This window comes from Monodon monoceros, unplaced genomic scaffold (assembly GCF_005190385.1).
Source record: "Monodon monoceros isolate NGI ecotype Baffin Bay Population unplaced genomic scaffold, NGI_Narwhal_1 Super_Scaffold_20, whole genome shotgun sequence".
Classification (NCBI taxonomy): Eukaryota; Metazoa; Chordata; class Mammalia; order Artiodactyla; family Monodontidae; genus Monodon; species Monodon monoceros.
This window is the reverse complement of record NW_021703777.1, coordinates 64,574,037-64,594,076: the sequence shown is the minus strand read 5'-3', so window position 1 is coordinate 64,594,076 and position 20,040 is coordinate 64,574,037. Positions and strand designations below refer to the sequence as shown.

The 20,040-nt window shown below is 39.1% G+C and overlaps 1 protein-coding gene across 1 annotated transcript in view; it reads right to left on the bottom strand.

Moving 5' to 3' along the window:
- Positions 1 to 20,040, bottom strand: part of SCFD2 (sec1 family domain containing 2) — a 395,999-nt gene that overhangs the window by 219,589 nt on the left and 156,370 nt on the right. The window contains exon 5 of the mRNA XM_029234649.1: positions 10,470 to 10,719. Within this exon, the coding sequence (XP_029090482.1) occupies positions 10,470 to 10,719 (250 nt within the window). The remainder of the gene's footprint in view (positions 1 to 10,469; positions 10,720 to 20,040) is intronic.

Sequence of the window (20,040 nt, the reverse complement as noted above, 5' to 3'; positions counted from 1 at the left end):
TAATATGTGCTGTGGTTAACTATTTTAATATGTTGGACAGTAAAACTAAATGTAACAGTTCCAACATTTCTCATGGGAGTGATTTAGGGCAGACATATGTTTTTCATTAGAGTTTCCAGCAGAAATCTTAGAAATCAAGAGGAAAAATAGACCCTATTATACCGAACAGTGTTACAAACCATAATAGAAAACAAGTCTTTAAAGCTTTTGTTTTGTTTTGTTTTGGCAGCCCTGAAACAAGAAATCTGAAACACTAGAAATGAAGGTATATACCTTAATGAAAAGTCTAATACTGGAATGCCACAATAACTGAGAATCCATAAACTAGAACCAAGAAGTGAGGCAGAATCTTTGCTGAAATGAATTTTCCCCTGCATCCTGAAGTCCTCTTTCAGCTGAGTGAGTGGATTCTGCAGTCATGGTTTTGTACACTGTCACCTACTGTAATGAACTGAAGTTTTCATTCAAGTGTGGGTAACACGAAGGCTGGCAATGAACTTTTAGGATCACCCTTCTAGTTACCACAGCAACATCCTTTGTCACTGGCAGTCCTCAAGGTCCAAGGATCAACTTTTCAAGGGAAAGATTTCTGAAATCTTGAAAACTATTTTTCAATTGAAATAGTGCCCCTAGGAGCAGAAATCTGCAGAAATGCATATTTGATGAATTACTGAGGGAAAGCTGTGAGAGGAGGAAAGAATGCAGAGGTGACAGAGTAAAGGAAGCACAGGAGGAGAAATTCTCATTAGTTCCTCATCTTTTACAATTCTCTGTTGGGAAGTGCTTTATATTTTACAAAGAAGACTGACTTTCTACAAGGCTGGGAAAGTACTTGACCAATGATGAAAAATGCTTTGTTTGAAAGACATAGCTCTACTAATGTAATAAACAAAACGTCTATGCCTTGTGTTGATGGAGATGAAAGTTTTCATAATAAAGTGGCAGCCATAAATAGCAATAATAATTTTATATGGTCTATGTTTACCTGAACTTTTTCAAAAGAGGAAAGCTGTCAAAAATAAATCATTGCGGGCTTCTTTGGTGGCGCAGTGGTTGGGGGTCCGCCTGCCGATGCAGGGGACACGGGTTCGTGCCCCGGTCCGGGAAGATCCCACATGCCGCGGAGCGGCTGGGCCCGTGAGCCATGGCCGCTGGGCCTGCGCGTCAGGAGCCTGTGCTCCACAACAGGAGAGGCCACAGCAGTGAGAGGTCCGAGTGCCGCAAAAAAAAAAAAAAAAAAGAAAAGAAAAAAAAATCATTGCAAATAGATTTGTACTCTTGGTTGTAGAATGTGGCTTTGTCTTACTAAGGAGATAAGAGTAGATATATATGCTTTCCACTGGAAAGCAGACCTGAAAGTACCATAAGCTGCCTTCCACAAGCCATTGAAAATAAATTCTCAGCTCCTTCTCATTCGGAGTCCTCTGTTAGATTTTCACAGGAATGCAAGTGGATATTGGTTCAGAGCTCACTAGACTATTCTTACCTTCAGTGTCCCTAAGAACAGTGCTTTCCAAACTGGACCTGCCTTTCCTCATTTATTATCCATGGTTGATCTTAAACAGGGCAAAAGACAAGTGGGAAGGAACAGAGAAGAAAAAACTTAGGAAATAAGATCCCTTAAAATCAAAACTTTAAAAAAGTTAAAGATGATTTTAAAAATCATGCTGCATCATGAAGGTAATTTATACATTTTATCCCAATCAATGTGAAGTTCAGATTATTCCAGTTAGAATAACAGGAATCCTGCCATTGTTTTATGCCAAAGTTTTGAGAATTACATAGCAAAGGAAGCACAACTATGGATCTAGCTAGAAAAATACCATCTTATGCACTTCCACAGAACTGACTTTTCACACCGTAATATTTTAAAGTCCTAAAATGTCTTAGTAAAATTCCTACTGACACAAGTCTCAGTGTCAGTTCCCTGTGCTGGGAAGCTCTTCTCATGGGGGTGAGTCAGACTTGCTGGCTGGCTTTATTTTCCTAAGTTGTCTTCCTAATATTAAACCCAAAATTGCTTCCCAGCGTTTTCCATCCAATATACAGAGTTCTGTGGGAAGTCTACTTCTACTTATATACGGTATCTTTACAGGATCTATTTGGAAGGAAAACCTATGCTACTTCACTGGTAAACTCATGCCAGATTAAAATGTAAACAAATGTGATTTTTTTTTTTCTTTTAGTTAAAAAAAGGAGGCCACTAGGTCCTTTCCTTTGCTTTCCGACCGAACTGTAGTATCTAATTTCATCTGCCTAGAGATCTTTCAGATTTCTCGTAAGTATTAGAGATTTAAACGCTTTTCTCTGTAATCAATACCTGAGGCAGTACCTAGTATAAAGATTGCAACCTGTATGCTGGGTTGTATACTAGATACTAAACTCTAGTATAAAGATGGCAACCTGGAAGCCTACAGGCTGAATTCTGCCCTTCAATAAGATCTCTATGACTCATGCAGTGTTTTAGAAAATGAGCCAGCTTTTTAAATTTGGCTAATTAAGAATATTAAAAAAAAAACCCTCAGATTCCTGATTTCTTGAGAGATTGGCAATATTAGACTCATGCTCTCCTGGAAACAATTAGAGGATCTCCAGTTTGACATAGTCATCGCCACACCCTATTGCCCCCTTTATTAAGACCAACTATCTTTTGCTAATTATCACTGTACTTTCACTGTTGTTTTTCCAAAACCTAACCTACTTTACTTATTTATATTAGTTGCTGGTCCCTGTAAGCATTTGAGTTTGAGACTCCTATTGCAACTCATGATTTCAAACATTTTTAAAGTATGGGGATATCTTATAATTATGTTTTTGGCATCTGTTACCTAAAAGATACAAAGGAAAAATTCTATAGCTTCAGCAATATCTTTAAATGAATTTCTATTTTATAAATTACATCTACAAATATTTGTATATTTATATGTGAAGAGTAATACTGAGTATATGGATGAAGCACAAAGCACACACACAGGAGTGAACCTTTTGTTCTAACTCCTAGATTTTCCCAGGGATCCATGAGACAAAGGTTGGGAATCACTGGTCTAGTAAAAAGAATTCTGGACTGGGAATCAGAAAACACAGTCTTGAGTTCCATCCTTGCACTGGATAGGCTATTGGTTGGTGGTTTGAGGCAAATTAGTCAACCTATTGGGGCACTGATTTTCTCTTGTGCAAAACGAATAAACTGGATAATTGTTGAGAACCTTTCCATTCATAAAACATAATAATATATGCCTTATGAGTTTTTTTTTGTTTTTTCTTTTTTTGGTACGCAGGCCTCCAACTGTTGTGGCCTCTCCCGCTGCGGAGCACAGGCTCTGGACGCGCAGGCCCAGCGGCCATGGCTCACGGGCCCAGCCGCTCCGTGGCATGTGGGATCTTTCCAGACCAGGGCATGAACCCTTGTCCCCTGCATCGGCAGGCGGACTCTCAACCACTGCGCCACCAGGGAAGCCCTGCCTTATGAGTCTTACACCTATTACAAAAACCCAGGCAACTATGGGACCTCCCCAAAGTGTACCTGGGTTTTACCTAAAGACAAAAGGTTTATTAGGGAGGGAACTGCCATGGAAAAAATGGAAACACAGGGAAAACTGCAACTCTCCTATTTCCAAGTTTATATACAATTTTATATTCTCCGCTCCAAACCATGTTTGAAAAACTAGCAGTATATTTATGAGTAAACTGTCTTAAAGAGAACTCAGCATTATAGATATATTTCATTTGATCTCAGATATTTGGGGTATAATTTTTTAGGCATATAAGTTTATGGGTTCAAACGTACATATTCTTTTCAGATCAAAGGCGATACTGTTTACAAAAGCACTTTGAACACTACAGTATTATCTAGGATTATCAGATATTATAATGCTGCTATTACCTGATATTCCCACCTGGCTCCAAATCCTGTGCTCAGAGCCTTTACTCCACCACTGCCACCCCCAGGGTTTCTATGCTTAGAGAGAATAATGCCAGATACATAGGCATGTTCAATGAATACTGATAAGTTTAAAATATTTGTGCTATAAGTCCAATGATACTAGCACACAATAGTGTGTTTTTTCAGTATATATTGTAAAAGAAAACTAATACTTTAACTGCACCCGGGGCATCACTCCATCTCACAGTATATTATATTGCCTTAGAATTTCCTCTGTCAGGGAAGCCTATAATAATAACTGCAGCAAATTCAAGTTTCTTACATAATGCCCACTCTCACCTTCTTTCTTTTAACAGAACCCTGACTTTGTTCATGACCAATATGTGCCCAGTTAAAAATATTCATCAAATTCTCTGGTAGCCAGAGGTGGTCATGAAACCCAGTTCTAGGCAACGATTACAAGTCTTCTGGGTAGGACTTCCAGAAAGCTATGGTTCCCCTAATATAAAAAAGGGCAGACACCACTAGTATATTCCTTTTACTTTCATCCTTCCTCCCTCCTTGCCTAAAGCAGGGACACAATACATGGAAGAGGAGTGTCCACCTCATGACCATGATGATGAAATATACTGACAGGAAAAAAAGGAAGAAAGGGAGGAAGGAAGGAAGCCAAAAGGAGTGTGAGTTCTGCTGCCTGTCTCTTAACTTCCTGCTGAGAAAAAAAATAAATCCCTATTTATTTTTATTTATTATTTAAGCTAATCTTGTAAATTTTCCATTACATATATCCAGGTACAATCCTAATATAATACAGAAATTGATAATCCCAAATTATCAACAGGAAGTAAAATAAGAATCTAATAAATATAAATTACAGTTTCTGTGGTATTATCATGCCTCTCTCTTGAACCATAGAGTTCTTAGATATTTTGAATCTTTCATTCCCTAGCATTACACTGAACCTAACTAAACAGATCTAGCTCTTATTGACCTGATCTTTAAAGACACTATAAAAATTCAGGGACATAAGTTAATGAGTAATATAAAAATTGTTTACCAAAATAATTGTTTTCCAAGGGTTGTGGGTGTCAAAAACCATACGCAAGTTTTGTTTTTCTTTGTTTCCTGATTCCAGAGCCCCCTGACCAACATACCTTAGAGCACTGATTTGCCCTTAATAGTTTACAGGTGTGCCAAGCTGCTGCTTCAGTTCACAGGTCTGGCGGGTAGGGCCTGGAGTGATCAAGCCCCTGCTGCTGCTTGCCCCCGACCACACCAGCCTGTCCACTTACCTCAGTAGACTCTGCAAACATTCTTACTGCCTGTGTGCAAAACAGCGTTAAAAAGGCTGGGAAGCACTGCCCTATATGACAGCTAGATGCCATCAAAATAATAACAGCAATGGAAAAAAAATTACCTATTACAGTGCTCTATGGATCAAAAATTAGCTCACACACATCACATCATTTTATTCTCAGGAAAATCATGAGTGGTCAATAGGGCGCTTATATTTATTATCAAGGTTCAGAGATGGTAATGTGCCCACTAACACAGATTGCTAGGAAATGACAGAGCCAGGACTTTTGAATCAAGGATTTCTGCTCTAAGCCTATGCTTTTTCTGACATAGCTCCCTGTATGATGATAGTCCACATTTGCACAGATCTTTGAAATGAGTGTTTTGATTTCATACTCTGAAGAAAGTTCAAATGGTTTTCGTTTGTTTTCTCTTGTGACTGCCATGCAAATACTAACATATATGGAAACTGATACCCTCTTTGAACTTAGCAAGACTGAGAAAGCACAACACTAAATGACACATTTAGGCCGTACCAATTTTCTTTTTACAGCTCCCATCCCTGACACCCTGAGAGCCAACCCTTGTTATTTTGTGTGAGTAGAAAAGAGAGTTTTTGCCCACCACTCTCCCCAAGAGTACCTATTAAAAAGAAAATAATACGTTGCCGTTGACCATGCTTAAGTTTTGCTTTGTTTTGCCGAACACAATTTCTCATTGCCCTTTCCATAAAAGGGAAGAATAGAGAGAAATGAAAGAAACTATCAAAAGTAAATTACATTTTTAACATATAAAAGGAAATATGAATTTTAAATATAGGGTAATTACTGTCAAGAGGTATTACTGAAATAAAAGGGATTTAAGTTTGCTACTCCTGTTTTAGAAAGCTAGACAACCAATAGATTTCTGTGACTAGATACAATATTTTAATTTCTTTATAGCAATGGAGAAACAAAGAGGATACATGCACGCAAATAGGAAGGTATGAGGAAACTCCTATAAGTAGCTATTATAGACAGATTCAAAAGCACAAGTAATATCTATAATATTAACCAAATATTAATTCACTGTTCAGAAAGTGAGCATGCATGGCATAAAACAGTAAGTTTAAGCAAGCATAAGTTACAGAATACAATATGCAGTGGTTACGGAAGTGAGCCTGTGGCAGGTTTGGAATTTCATGTTTAAAGACATGGGCTCGAGATCCAGAAGGTTCAAATCCTGGTTCTATCACTTAGCAGTTGAGTGATGATAACATGCTTAATTTTTAGTACAGAAGAAGTATTGATTTCTTGATTCTATCAACAGTTAAGATTAGTAAAATTACAGCATTATATAAAAAGTAGAATTCTTATCTTGATTGCTTATTTTCAATAGTACTTTTAAACTAAATCTCATCAACCACAAAATGTCCACAAGACATAAAGTAATTTCTGCCAACCAGTAGCAAGTAAGCTGAGATTATAAACTGGAATAACATAAGTGCAACACTGTGGGCAAGTTCATGGTAAAAGCCAAACTAACCTGGTTCCATGAAAGGCTAAGCACATTTGGAAGACAATTCAATTCTTCCAGTACATACTGAGTATTCCATCCTATTCTACAAGACTGAGTCACCACTGCCTCAATGTTATCCTATTACTCCTTATCCTGAGATGTAGATTAAACATTGTCTTCAGCAGCTAACTGTAAACATAAACCCTACTTCTCAGGACACGGGACTTTTCAACATACTTAATAAGGGGCATGTCTATACTGGCCAAGTAAAAATCTACCTTCAGAAATCAAGTCCTTTTGGTGTCCACAAGTGTTGATCAATGCATGTGTGTTCCACTGGCAAGTTGACTTATGTTAAGTCTAAGTAGCACATCTTATCCACCCTGTTTGAACTGTACATCCAAATCTAATCTAGGGCATTCTTCACAGAATTAGAACAAAAAATTTCACAACTTGTATGGAAACACAAAAGACCCCAAATAGCCAAAGCAATCTTGAGAAAGAAAAACAGAGCTGGAGGAATCAAGCTCCTGGACTTCAGACTATACTACAAAGCTACAGTAATCAAGACAGTGTGGTACTGGCACAAAAACAGAAATATACATCAATGGTACAGGATAGAAAGCCCAGAGACAAACCCACACACATGTGGTCACCTAATTTATGGCAAAGGAGGCAAGAACATACAATGGAGAAAAGACAGCCTCTTCAATAAGTGGTGCTAGGAAAACTAGACAGTTACATGTAAAAAATGAAATTAGAACACTCCTTAACACCATACACAAAAATAAGCTCCAAATGGATTAAATACCTAAATGTAAGACTGGACACTATAAAACACAGGAAAAACACTCTTTGATATAAACCACAGCAAGTTCTTTTTTGACCCACCTCCTAGAGTAATGAAAATAAAAACAAAAAATGAACAAACGGGACCTAATGAAACTTAAAAGCTTTTGCACAGCAAAGGAAACCATAAACAAGATGAAAAGACAACCCTCAGAGTGGGAGAAACTATTTGCAAATGAAGCAACTGACAAAGGATTAATCTCCAAAATATATAAACAGCTCAGGGAGCTCAATATCAAAAAAACTAACAACACAATTAAAAAATGGGCAGAAGACCTAAATAGACATTTCACCAAAGAAGACATACAGATGGCCAAGAGGCATGTGAAAAGATGCTCAATATCACTATTAGAGAAATGCAAATCAAAACTACCATGAGGTATCACCTCAAACTGGTCAAAATGGCCATTATCAAAACATCTAGAAACAATAAATGCTGGAGAGAGTGTGGTGAAAAGGGAGCCCTCCTGCACTGTTGATGGGAATGTAAATTGATACAGCCACTATGGAGAACAGTATGGAGGTTCCTTAAAAAACTAAAAATAGAACTACCATATGACCCAGCAATCCCACCATTGGGTATATACCCTGAGAAAACCATAATTCAAAAAGAGACATGTACCACAATGTTCACAGTAGCACTATTTACAATAGCCAGGACATGGAAGCAACCTAAATGTCCATCAACAGATGAATGGATAAAGAAGATGTGGCACATATATGCAATGTAATAGTACTTAGCCATAAAAAGAAACGAAATTGAGTTATTTGTAGTGAGGTGGATGGACCTAGACTCTGTCATACAGAGTGAAGTCAGAAAGAGAAAAACAAATACTGTATGCTAATGCATATATATGGAGTTAAAAAAAATGGTGCTGATGAACCTACTGTCAGGGGCAGGAATAAAGATACAGACACAGAGAATAGACTTGAGGACACGAGAGGTGGGGTGGGAAGCTGGGGCGAAGTGAGAGTAGCATCGACATATATACACTACCAAATGTAAGACAGATAGCTAGTGGGAAGCAGCCCCATAGCACAGTGAGATCAGCTCAGTGCTTTGTGATGACCCAGAGACATGGGATAGGGAGGGTGGGAGGGAGGCTCAAGAGGGAGGGGATATGGGGATATATGTATGCATATGGCTGATTCACTTTGCTGTACAACAGAAACTAACACAGTATTGTGAAGCAATTATACTCCAGTAAAGATGTATAAAAAATAAATTAAAAAAACCAAAGCTAATCTAGGTAGGAATATATACTTTGTATTATAAAATAAGATGTCTCCAAAATTTAAAGATACACTAAAATTTCCACAAATTCGTATTTTTTTTTACCTTCAACTGCTAACTTTACAAATTTTCCTAATATAAACACGAATGTACAGAAGTGTTTTTAAATGTGAAATCACATTTAAAAGCAAGAAAATGCAATATCCTGAGCAATCATAAAACAGAGAAACCAATAAAGAATGAAATTCTGGGTCAATAAACACCTTGAGCGAATATCGAATGAACACTGACTGCTTGACCTCAATTCTCAAAATAATACAGTAACACACTAACGCTGCAGAAAGCTATCCAAACACCCTCGTTAGAACACACCATCTTTGTTGTCTGTTTCTGGAATTATGTGTGTTAAGAATAACTTCCAATTATACTCTCCTAGTATTCAAATTGACTTTGAATCAAATCACTGTTCTAAGCTCTATATAAACCATATTAAGTCTTTCTAAGTCAATATTCATTTATAGCCAAACACACACATGAAATCACACTCAGTGCTGTACCCTAATGAAATGGGAACAACTCCCACAAGTTTTCCTTACGTAGATTTTAAGTTGGCAAGCAGGTTCTGTACTTGGCAAGGAAATGTTTCATTTCTGTGGGAAGTTCATTCGGTTTCCATCTTGTCAGGGTTTCGTTTTCCATGACCGGACACAGGAAAGGTCAGCAGTGGGCACAAAGGAAAGCACACATGCACGGGATGCTCAGGTGGACAGAGATACAGCCTGCTTCTGAGAAAGCTGGGTGCCCCGCCCAGGGAGGCAGGACAGGGGACAGGAGGAAAAGTCAGATGATATGTAACCTCCCTCAGCTGAGCCTTCCCCAGTGGAGAGGTCTACATGCACCCACACACACATATCCATGAATGAATGGCAACCTGGTATGTTTTTAAAGTATTTACGTTTTACATGTAAGTTTTAATAACTTCTCACTCTCAAACAGGCCCAGGCTCAATCCACACTACTAGCAATAAGCTTTATACAAAATATAAAGAATATTGAATTTGATATGAAACAACACAAATGAATATCTCCGTAAGTTATACCACAGTTCTTACAAGAAGTGAAAATGGTGAGATTTTAGGATATTTAATTAGGTACTTCCCCCAAATCAACAGCCTACTTTACTGGGATGTTTGGGGATTATTTTGGATAGTACCAATTAATTCAGATTCAAGATGAAGTATGAGAAGTCAAAATATGAAACTGTTCTTGAAAATGGCAATTTTCATCCTATAACATTGTACAACGTCTTAGGGAAACAGGTTTTTTGTTTTTGTTTTTAAGTTTGAAATGACAATCTCAAAGAGAATATGTCAACAGAAATCCTTTGAATAGGATGGATGCACATCATTTTATTTTTCCTTAAAGATATTACACCCTGTGAGTATTCTGCTATTTTAACAAGGCTTAGGCTCTAAGAATATGAATACTGACAAGCAACTAGAAGGCCATTTCCCTACCACAACTGGAATAAAAAAAAAAAACCTGCAACAAAAACCTCTAATCCGAAAGGCTGGCTAGCATTCATCAGGCCTCATGAAATTCGGAACAACTCCAATGAAGATGGTTACATCCTATTTCCAAATGCCTTTATTTTTAAATCTGTTTTCGGTATCAGTGATGTTTATGTCCTCTATTTTTGTTAAACACTCACCTGTGATTTTTTGCAGCAAAGGTGACAATTCAGACTCCTCACAAAAGACTTGAGCCAACGCTTTCTTCACTTTTTCTTCACCTTCACCCAGGTCTTTGTCCACTGAGAACTCTCCACTGACAGAATAAATATATATCAGGAGGACCAGCAGCTCTTCGGGGCTGTAGTCATCATTAGTCCTCTGGTTCGAAGGCTTAATCATGGGAAGCAGCTGATTTAACACAACAGACATTGTCGACTCCCCAATGCTCTGAAATAAAAGGGGGGAATAGGCACATATGTCAGTCTTGTACAGACGTAATTTATGCACTACATCAGCCCAAAGATAGCTTGCAAACAAGTCTGTGATGTTCACTGACTAGATTGCTTTTTATTTGTATGTTTCTTGTCCTGGAGAGAATACTGCAGGCAATTTGGCATTAGAGCTGTTGTTTTGAAAGATCTAGTTCATAAAATGGCTGGTCAAGTTGCATACCCTTTTCTATTATCTTACATATTGCTTAAAGAAATAAGAGCCATGTGTTTTAAAAATAAAAGTGTACGTAGCTCAGATGCTAGAAATTTTAAATAAAAATATTTGTAACATGATTAAAAATTAAAACACGCCAGCACCTATATGCTGACATTCCTTCAGAGGAATTACTTTAGATTTTATAGCATATTCTTTTAATATTCTTTAAGGTGGCAAATATTAGTCAGAATAGATTTTCTTTTTATAACAATGAAAAGTCATTTCTGCTAAATCTGGTCAAACTGGGTAATGACATTTCAGGATATCTTTGGGTTAGTCTGAAGATAATTCACATTTAAAGTTTAAAAAAAATGTGCCTTTAGATATTCCACCAATTTCCTGAGTGATATTTAGCAGAGAATTTCAAAATTCCTTTCATGTGATAACAGCATTGCATTACTGAGTTAGCTGCATAACTTCCAATGCACTATGCACATTTCTAGTACAAATTCTGAGGTTTTTGGTGAATAGATAAATCCCCATTTTAAACAATGTGATTTAATTCTACTTATAATCTAAAATAACCCTGTAAAATAAAACTCAACTATTTGTATTTATATTAAAATCAGGGGCCAAATGATCACGAGTTACAACTTTCACGTTATTCATTCAGAAGCATTCACTGAGCATCTACTATGTTCCAGGTACTACCCTGGGTCTGGGGAAGACAGCAGTGAACGAAACAAATCCTCTGCTATCACAGAGCTTACATTCTAATGGGGGAAAACAGACAATTTAAACCTAAGGAAGTAAAATATATAGTATTTTAAATGGTGGTAAGAGTTACTGAGAAAAATAAAGCAGGAATGAAAGATGGGACTTAAGGGTGTGTTTATGTCAGTAAATATGCACTATTATATTTTTTAATTTTTTTAGACCATAGTCTTTTATTTATTTATTTGTTTGTTTGTTTATTTATCTATTTTTGGCTGCGTTGGGTCTTCGTTGCTGCGCGCGGGCTTTCTCTAGTTGTGGTGAGCGGGCGCTACTCTTCCTTGCGGTGCGCGGGCTTCTCATTGCAGTGGCGTCTCTTGTTGCGGAGCACAGGCTCTAGGTACATGGGCTTCAGTAGTTGCAGCACATGGGCTCAGTAGTTGTGGCACGCTGGCTCTAGGGCACACAGGCTTCAGTAGTTGTGGCCGCGGGCTCAGTAGTTGTGGCTCGTGGGCTCTAGAACACAGGCTCAGTAGTCGTGGCGCAGGGGCTTTGTTGCTCTGCGGCATGTGGGATCTTCCCGGACCAGGGATTGAACCCATGTCCCCTGCATTGGCAGGCGGATTCTTAACCATTGCGTCACCAGGGAAGTCCCTGCACTATCTTAAAGAGGAAAAGCCGTGTTAAGGAGGGAACATTGGAATAAAGAAAGACCTATAGAAACTCTCTCTCTCTGAATGAAGTTGATGGCACAGCTGATTGTGGTTCTGTATTGGGACGACTACCCAAAATGAGCTTTTCAAGTCACTTCCACACCTGGGAAAATCTGGACATATCATCTCAAGGTTAAGGTTCATAATTACATTTTTTGGTACATGGGAAACAGCTGTTACCATTTATTTCCACTAAAAATCCTGGATGTTCACAATGTACCAAACAAAACTAAAATGGAATGACTAAAGTACAAATGGAAAAGAGCAGAATGGAGATTTTAACTGTTATGTGGTGACAAGACATGGTTTATCAAGTATAAACATACCCACTTCTCAAAGGAAATGGCTGAAAGGTTTGAAGGCATCCTAGGACTGTCCTGTAGCCTCAGGAGTCTCTTGGGAGGAACTTTCAAGTGTTTGTTCTTTACTTTAAAAGCTGCCCAAAAGCAATTTAAAAGAAAGGAGCTGTGTGGCTGGCCTGTTAAAAGAAGGGCCATGGGGGCTGCAGCTTTCGCTTTTTATTTTTTACCCTATCACCAACTCCTTGGATGACATTAAACAGATTCTTCCATTGCTTTATATCCCATTTCTAAAAAGCAGGTGTATACATCAAGTATCTGTCCTATAGGAACCCTGTGATTCTCTCCCCAGAGTAAAAATATATATATTTTTTGCGATAGTTATAAAAAGTAAAACAGGGCAGGGTAATCATCATAGTCATTTAAGAAGATTCACTCACTAACATCTGGCCATCAGAGCATCATTTTCAAGTTGTTGATCTGTCACTGGAGAGCAAAATCCCTCCTCAGTGACACTGCAGCGGACTTCCATTGGCTAGCTCGTACCTCTGCACACCAATTTCTAAAATTACACTTTAATCTGCTTAACGCATCCAAAGAAGTTAATAACTGAGCTGAATACAAAGCCAAGAATACTGATTAGTCTTAAAGAGGCATTAGATATTGTGGAAATAAAGAGATTCCGTTTCAAAAAGCCAGATTCCAATCTTGACTGTTCCACTAGCTAGTATTTTAACCTCTTTGGATCTCAGTAAACTTCTTAGGATGTCTTCATCTCTAAAATTACATGATCGGACTAGAGGGTGACTGAGTTCTTAAGTCATAGTTACGCTAAGATCTCCATTTTTACTTTCTTCTCCCCCTACCTTAAAAAATTACCATTGGTGGTAGAAGGCAGTGAATCTCGCTGTTCGCTACACAGCAAAATATAACAATAAATACTTGAAAAAGAAAAGCCTTCCTATAGAAAGAAATGTAGATGCAGAAATATCGTAGATATGTGTGTAACATGGGCTGATATACATTCACGTATTTCCTAACTCTGTCCACTGAGAAGATGTAGAAGTAGTTACATCCCAGTAGCAATGAGCACTCCAGTGATCAGATCTTAGTTTCTAATATCATTCTCCAATAATAGGAACCAGAGATCCTTGGAGAAATGGCTGATTCTAGGGATGGGGCGGGGAAAATACAAGAAGAACCTGGAATATCTTGTAGTGCCAGAAAGTAAGGAAGTCCTTAGAAAACAAACAAATGGGGGCATGTCAAAACGACACAAGAGACAACTGGGAGATCTCCCAGTGGTCAAAGCTGGAATGATTTGCACAAGAGCATAAGTAAAGTAGTAGTAGTAATGGATTATAACCCAAAGTATAAAATAAATATGCATCACTCCACACTGGTAATGAATAAGTGGTTGCATTAATTAATGTAGGAGAAGAGAAATATTCCTTAACAGAAGAATTCCAAATAACTTACCTACATAAGATACTTCTCCTCCTGGAGACAGAACTTAATCGCCCCACATCTTAAGTGTGAGCTGAACATGGTGACTTGCTTTTAAAAAACTGTGTATGGAAAGGGGAGGGAGGAGTGACTTTACCTTAGTCAGAGGATCAAGGCTAACATCACCAGTGATAAGTCACATTGATATCACCTGTCCCAAATACGATGTGATGAGAATGGCACTTTACTTTTGCAGTATTCTTCTCCCAAGCCCATAACCCCATGACAAAAACATCAGATAAATCCTAATTGAGGGACATTCTACAAAATGCCTGACCAGCACTCCCTCAAAACGGTCAAGGTCATGAAAAATAAGGAAAAAATGAAAAACTATCGCACACCAGATGAGACTAAGGAAACATAATGACTAAATGTAATGTGATATCCTGGATGGGATCCTGGAACAGACAAAGGACATTAGAGAAAAACTAGTGAAATCAGGCTGAAGTCTGGAGTTCATAATTGATAATAATGTACCATGTTGGTTTCTTAGTTTTGACAAATGATTGAGGATACACAATAGTGTAAGATTTTAACAGTAGGGTGAGGGCTATACAGAAATTCTCTGTATTATCTTGGCAAGTTTTCTATAAATCTAAAGCTATTCTAAAATAAAACATTTATTGGAAAGGGAAGAAGAAGGGGAGGGGAGGAAGGGAAGACAGTAAGAGACAAAGCCACGTACATTTTGATCTCTTTTCTGTCAGACTGAAAATTCCAAGACAAATGATTTCAGCTCAGTATGAGGAAGAACTCCTACAACCAGAGCCAAGGTAAGAGACTGACTCAGGAAGCAATGAACTTCCCATCAAAGCAAAGGGAAGCAGGGTGATCTGGAAATGATGAAGCAGAGAGAATCCCATGACACCTTGGCTTAGAAGGTGAACTAGACCTTCCTAGCGCTATCCATAAAAGCATGACTCCAGACTGGATGCATACCCATCTTCTGATCTTCTCTGCTCTTAGAATGAAACCTCAACAAGAAGGAAAGAAAACATCCTGGATGAAACTTCCTAGACTGAAACTTTTTTAAAGGTAAAAGAAAGAATCTGAGGTGGATTAAAAATGAGGAGATGGGAGTAAGATTTTATGCCTGGGTTTGAATTCTGGCTGTACCACTTATTAGCTGTATGACCTTGGGTAAGTCAGTTTTCTCATCTATATAAAATGGAAAGAGTATCACAAAGGCCTGAATATCAAGCAGTCCCAAGCCACAGGCATTTTCTTTCTTTCTTTTTTTTTTTTTTGTGGTACGCGGGCCTCGCACTGTTGTGGCCTCTCCCGTTGCGGAGCACAGGCTCCGGATGCGCAAGCTCAGCGGCCATGGCTCACCAGCCCAGCCGCTCCGCGGCATGTGGGTTCTTCCCAGACCGGGGCATGAACCCGTGTCCCCTGCATCGGCAGGCGGACTCTCAACCACTGCGCCACCAGGGAAGCCCGCCACAGGCATTTTCATAATACTGGGACGATTGCTTAAACTACTTTGTGGTTTAAAATAGAGTAACCCCACAATGGGACAGTCTTTGTAAGGACTCAAACATAAGGGGAGGCCCTCTTTTCTGAGGGTTAATTTTAAGGAAAGTACTTTCCCTTACATTTGAGGATACACAATAATAGTTCTTGTTTCATAAGTTTATTCTAAAGATTTAATAATAGGAGTCACAAAGCACAGTGTCTGGCACATAGTCCCTGATAACTACTAACTATTACGATTGGGTTGGCCAAAAGGTTCGTTCGGCTTTTTCCACAAGATGGCTCTAGTAGCACTTAGTTGTCTTTAACTTCATTCGAAACAATTTGGTTAGACTGTATGTGACAGCTGTCATATCAGCACATTTAAAAAAGACATCAAATTTGGTGAATTTTTGTGTAGCCATTTTGATATTGAAGATGGAAGAAAAAAGCAACATTTTTGGCACATTACGCTTTATTATTTCAGGAAAGGTAAAAACGCAACTGAAATACAAAAAAAGATGTGTGCAGCATATGGAGATGGTGCTGTGACTGATCGAACGTGTCAAAAGTGGTTTGCAAAGTTTTGTGCTGGAGATTTCTCGGTGGACAATGCTCCACAGCCGGGTAGACCAGTTGAAGTTGATAGCGATCAAATCAAGACATTAATTGAAAACAATCAACATTAGACCACACGGGAGATAGCCGACATACTCTAAATACCCAAATCAAGCGTTGAAAATCATTTGCACCAGCTTGGTTATGTTAATTGCCTTGATGTTTGGGTTCCACGTAAGTTCAGCGCAGGAAACCTTCTTGACCCTATTTCCGCATGAGATTCTCTACTTAAACATAACAAAAACGTTCCATTTTTAAAACAAATTATGACAGGTGATGAAAAGTGGATACCGTACAATAATGTGGAACGGAAGAGATCGTGGGGCAAGTGAAATGAACCACCACCAACCACACCAAAGGCCGGCCTTCATCCAAAGAAAGTGATGTCGTGTATATGGTGGGATTGGAAGGGAGTCCTCTATTATGAGCTCCTTCCGGAAAACCAAACAAATAATTCCAACAAGTACTGCTCCCAATTAGACCAACTGAAAGCAGCACTCAGTGAAAAGCGTCCAGAATTAGTCAAGAGAAAACTCATAATCTTCCGTCAGGATAACGCAAGACCTCATGTTTCTTTGATGACCAGGCAAAAACTGTTACAGCTTGTCTGGGAAGTTCTGATTCTTCCACCGTGTTCGCCAGACATTGAACCTTTGGATTTCCATTTATTTAGGTCTTTACAAAATTCTCTTAATGGAAAAAAATTCAATTACCTGGGAGACTGTAAAAGGCACCTGGAACAGTTCTTTGCTCAAAAAGATAAAAAGTTTTGGGAAGATGGAATTAGGAAGTTGCCTGGAAAATAGCAGAAGGTCGTGGAACAAAAGGGTGAATACGTTGTTCAATAAAGTTCTTAGTGAAAATGAGTCTTTTATTTTTACTTAAAAACCGAAGGCACTTTTTGACCAACCCAATACTATACAACTACTACTACTACTATTGCCTACTACCCCACTGACTCCCTTTTTACCCAGCAGAAGTGATTAAGATGCTTGGTAAGAGAATGAAATACCTTCCAGGAATAAGAAGTTAGCAGTCTCAAAGGAGGCAGGAGCAGCCTACAAATACTGGATGCGTAACCACATCCTGGAACTTAACTGCAGAGTTAGTCAAAGGTTAAAGGCAATATAAACATTATTAAACACTGCCATTAAAAAAGTACACACAGAGTAAACCACAACCAAAGGAAAAAAAATGGCTTCTTTATAAAGTACCAGGGATTAAATTTCTCATGCATTTTGATATAAATGGGCTTACTAGTAGGAGGTGGAAGACTGGAGCTGTGTCTGGAATGACAAAAACTTTTTTTTTTTAATTCTGCAGACTGGGGCTTCTGTTATTTTTGAATGAATCCCCAGTAACTCCATACAAAAGGCCCTCTGTAAAATGCATGTTATGTTTAGAAAAGCCAACTTTGGGGCTGAATTAAGACACCTCTGCAAAGTCAGAGTCAGTCTCTGTGCTGGCGACCTCTGCAGGCATGAGGTGCAAAGGGGCCATATGCAGTGTGGCTGCAGAGCAGGCCTGCGGCTCCACACCTGTTCCTCTGGAATGCAGAGCCTGCAGACACTTAGGGGAACTCTAAGCCACTCCAAAGTGCTGCTCTGCAGAGAACCCATCTCTACAATTCCTCCAAGCTTCCGCTCAGTTAGCGGGTGCGGGCTCAAGGGATGCTGCCAGGGAGTGCCTAAGGCCCTTCTGCCCCAAATATCACTTGTGTTAATGGCCTTTGCCATTCTTGCATTAATACTTGCCACAAGGCCTTAAATTCCCATAACTAAAGCCACTCTGCTTCTTTGGGGAATGGGCTTTACATGCCCCAGGGAAAATGCAAAAATGTAACTTGGTGGGTATAAAGATAATTAATTGCTGCTCTCATGCATTCATCAACAAATATTTATTGTGCACATACTACGTGCCAGACACAAGATTCAAGGAACTTACAGGAGAGTGGGGATAGGAACAGTCATGATGATGCAGTAAATAAGTGCTTTAGTAGAGGTATTCATTTACTTTGGAAATAGAGCAGAGCAACACCTAAATCCTCGAAGAGGTGGTACCTCAATTGAGTCTTAAACAATCAACATCTAATATCAGGGAGGAGCAAAGCTCTGAGAAATGAGTGATGGGATAGGATCCTTCATTCTTTCCTTCAACAACTATTTAATGCACACTTACTAAGTGTGTGGTAGGCAGAATAACACCCCCTCAAAGAGACCTACACTCTTATCCCCAGAACCATAAACATGTTATATTATATGACCAAAGGGACTTTGCAGATGTGATTAACGTTACAGAACTTGAGATGGGGAGATTATCCTGCATCATCTGGGTGGGCCCAATCTAGTCACATGGGTCCTTAAAGTAGAGAACCTTTCCTGGCTGTGGTCAGAGAGAGACGCAATGATGAAAGGTCAGAGAGAAGCACAGTGTATGTTTTAAAGATGGAGAAAGATGGAGGAAGGGAGACATGACCCAAGGAATGCAGGGGGCCTCTAGAAGCTGGAAAAGGCAAAGAAACAGATGTCCCCTTAGAGCCTCCAGAAAGGAATGCAGTGCTGCCGTCACCTTCATTTTAGTCCAGTGAGACCAATGTTGGACTTCTGAGCTACACAATTATAATGTAGTAAATTTCTGTTGTTCTAAGCCACTAAGTTTGTGGTGATTTGTTACAGCAGCAATAGAAAATTGATGCAAGTGGTTTATGTGAGATGGGGCATGTGAAGCTCTGCATCAGGCCCATAGCCCAGTCAGGGAACCTGGTAAAAAGTAGGGCTCCATAAATACCTGCCCAATGACTAAACAAACAAGCAAGAGCAAGCAAGAATTGGTTCCTGGGTGGTACGTATTCCATCCGTGCCACTAGGGAACCAGTGAATGCCTTCAGGGTTGTCATAGAAAAGGAAGGCACAGAGACACACCAAATTTAAAATTTGCTACTTAATAATTTGCTCCCTAATTGGCTACTTAAATTTGCCTAGAATTAGTCCAAAATCATGCAATTGCATAAGCCAATATTTAACAGGCCCAGGATAATCATATAGGACAGTGAGTTTCAAAGTGTGAGCCACAGAGCTGAGATCCCAGAGACCTTTTCAAGAGGTCCATAAGGTCAAAACTATTTTTATAAAAATATTAAGGCTTCCAACACCTGTTCTCCTCAAGATTGAGGACTATCAAAGAAAAGGGGGGATCACAACTGAGCAGGAGGTCCCTCGGGTACAAATTCTTTCCACATCCCCCATTTCTTGTTTGTAGGAAATAGGCTTCATTCAGCCTCCTTGACCTTCCCTGAGTTCCAAAGGGCAGGTTCAAAGAATTACTAATTAGGGAAGGGAGGGAATACAGAAACAAGGGAGAAGCAGTCAACAAACAACAGCGCAGCCTTGGGTAAGGGTCCTGGTTCCTCCTCAAGGAATATACATAACAATATCTTTGAACTCTTCTGCAGAACTAAGGCCTCTGCCCAGGTGGAGGATAGTAACTTCAGGCTGAGCACAAGATTCCTGGAGCACCACCCTGCTACCTACCTCCCCACCAACCAATCAGAAGAAAGTCACACACCCTGCAGCCCTCATCCCCAACTTTGCCTATAAAACCTTTTCCCCCCAAACCATCAGGGAGTTCAGGGGTTTTGAGCACAAGCCACCCGTTCTCCTTGCTTGGCCCTGCAATAAACCTTAAGAAAGAAAGAAAGAAAGAAAGGAAAGAAAGAAAGGAAAGAAAGGAAAGAAAGAAAGGAAAGAAAGAAAGAAAGAAAGAAAAAGAAAGAAAGAAAGAAAGAAAGAAAGAAAGAAAGAAAGAAAGAAAGAAAGAAA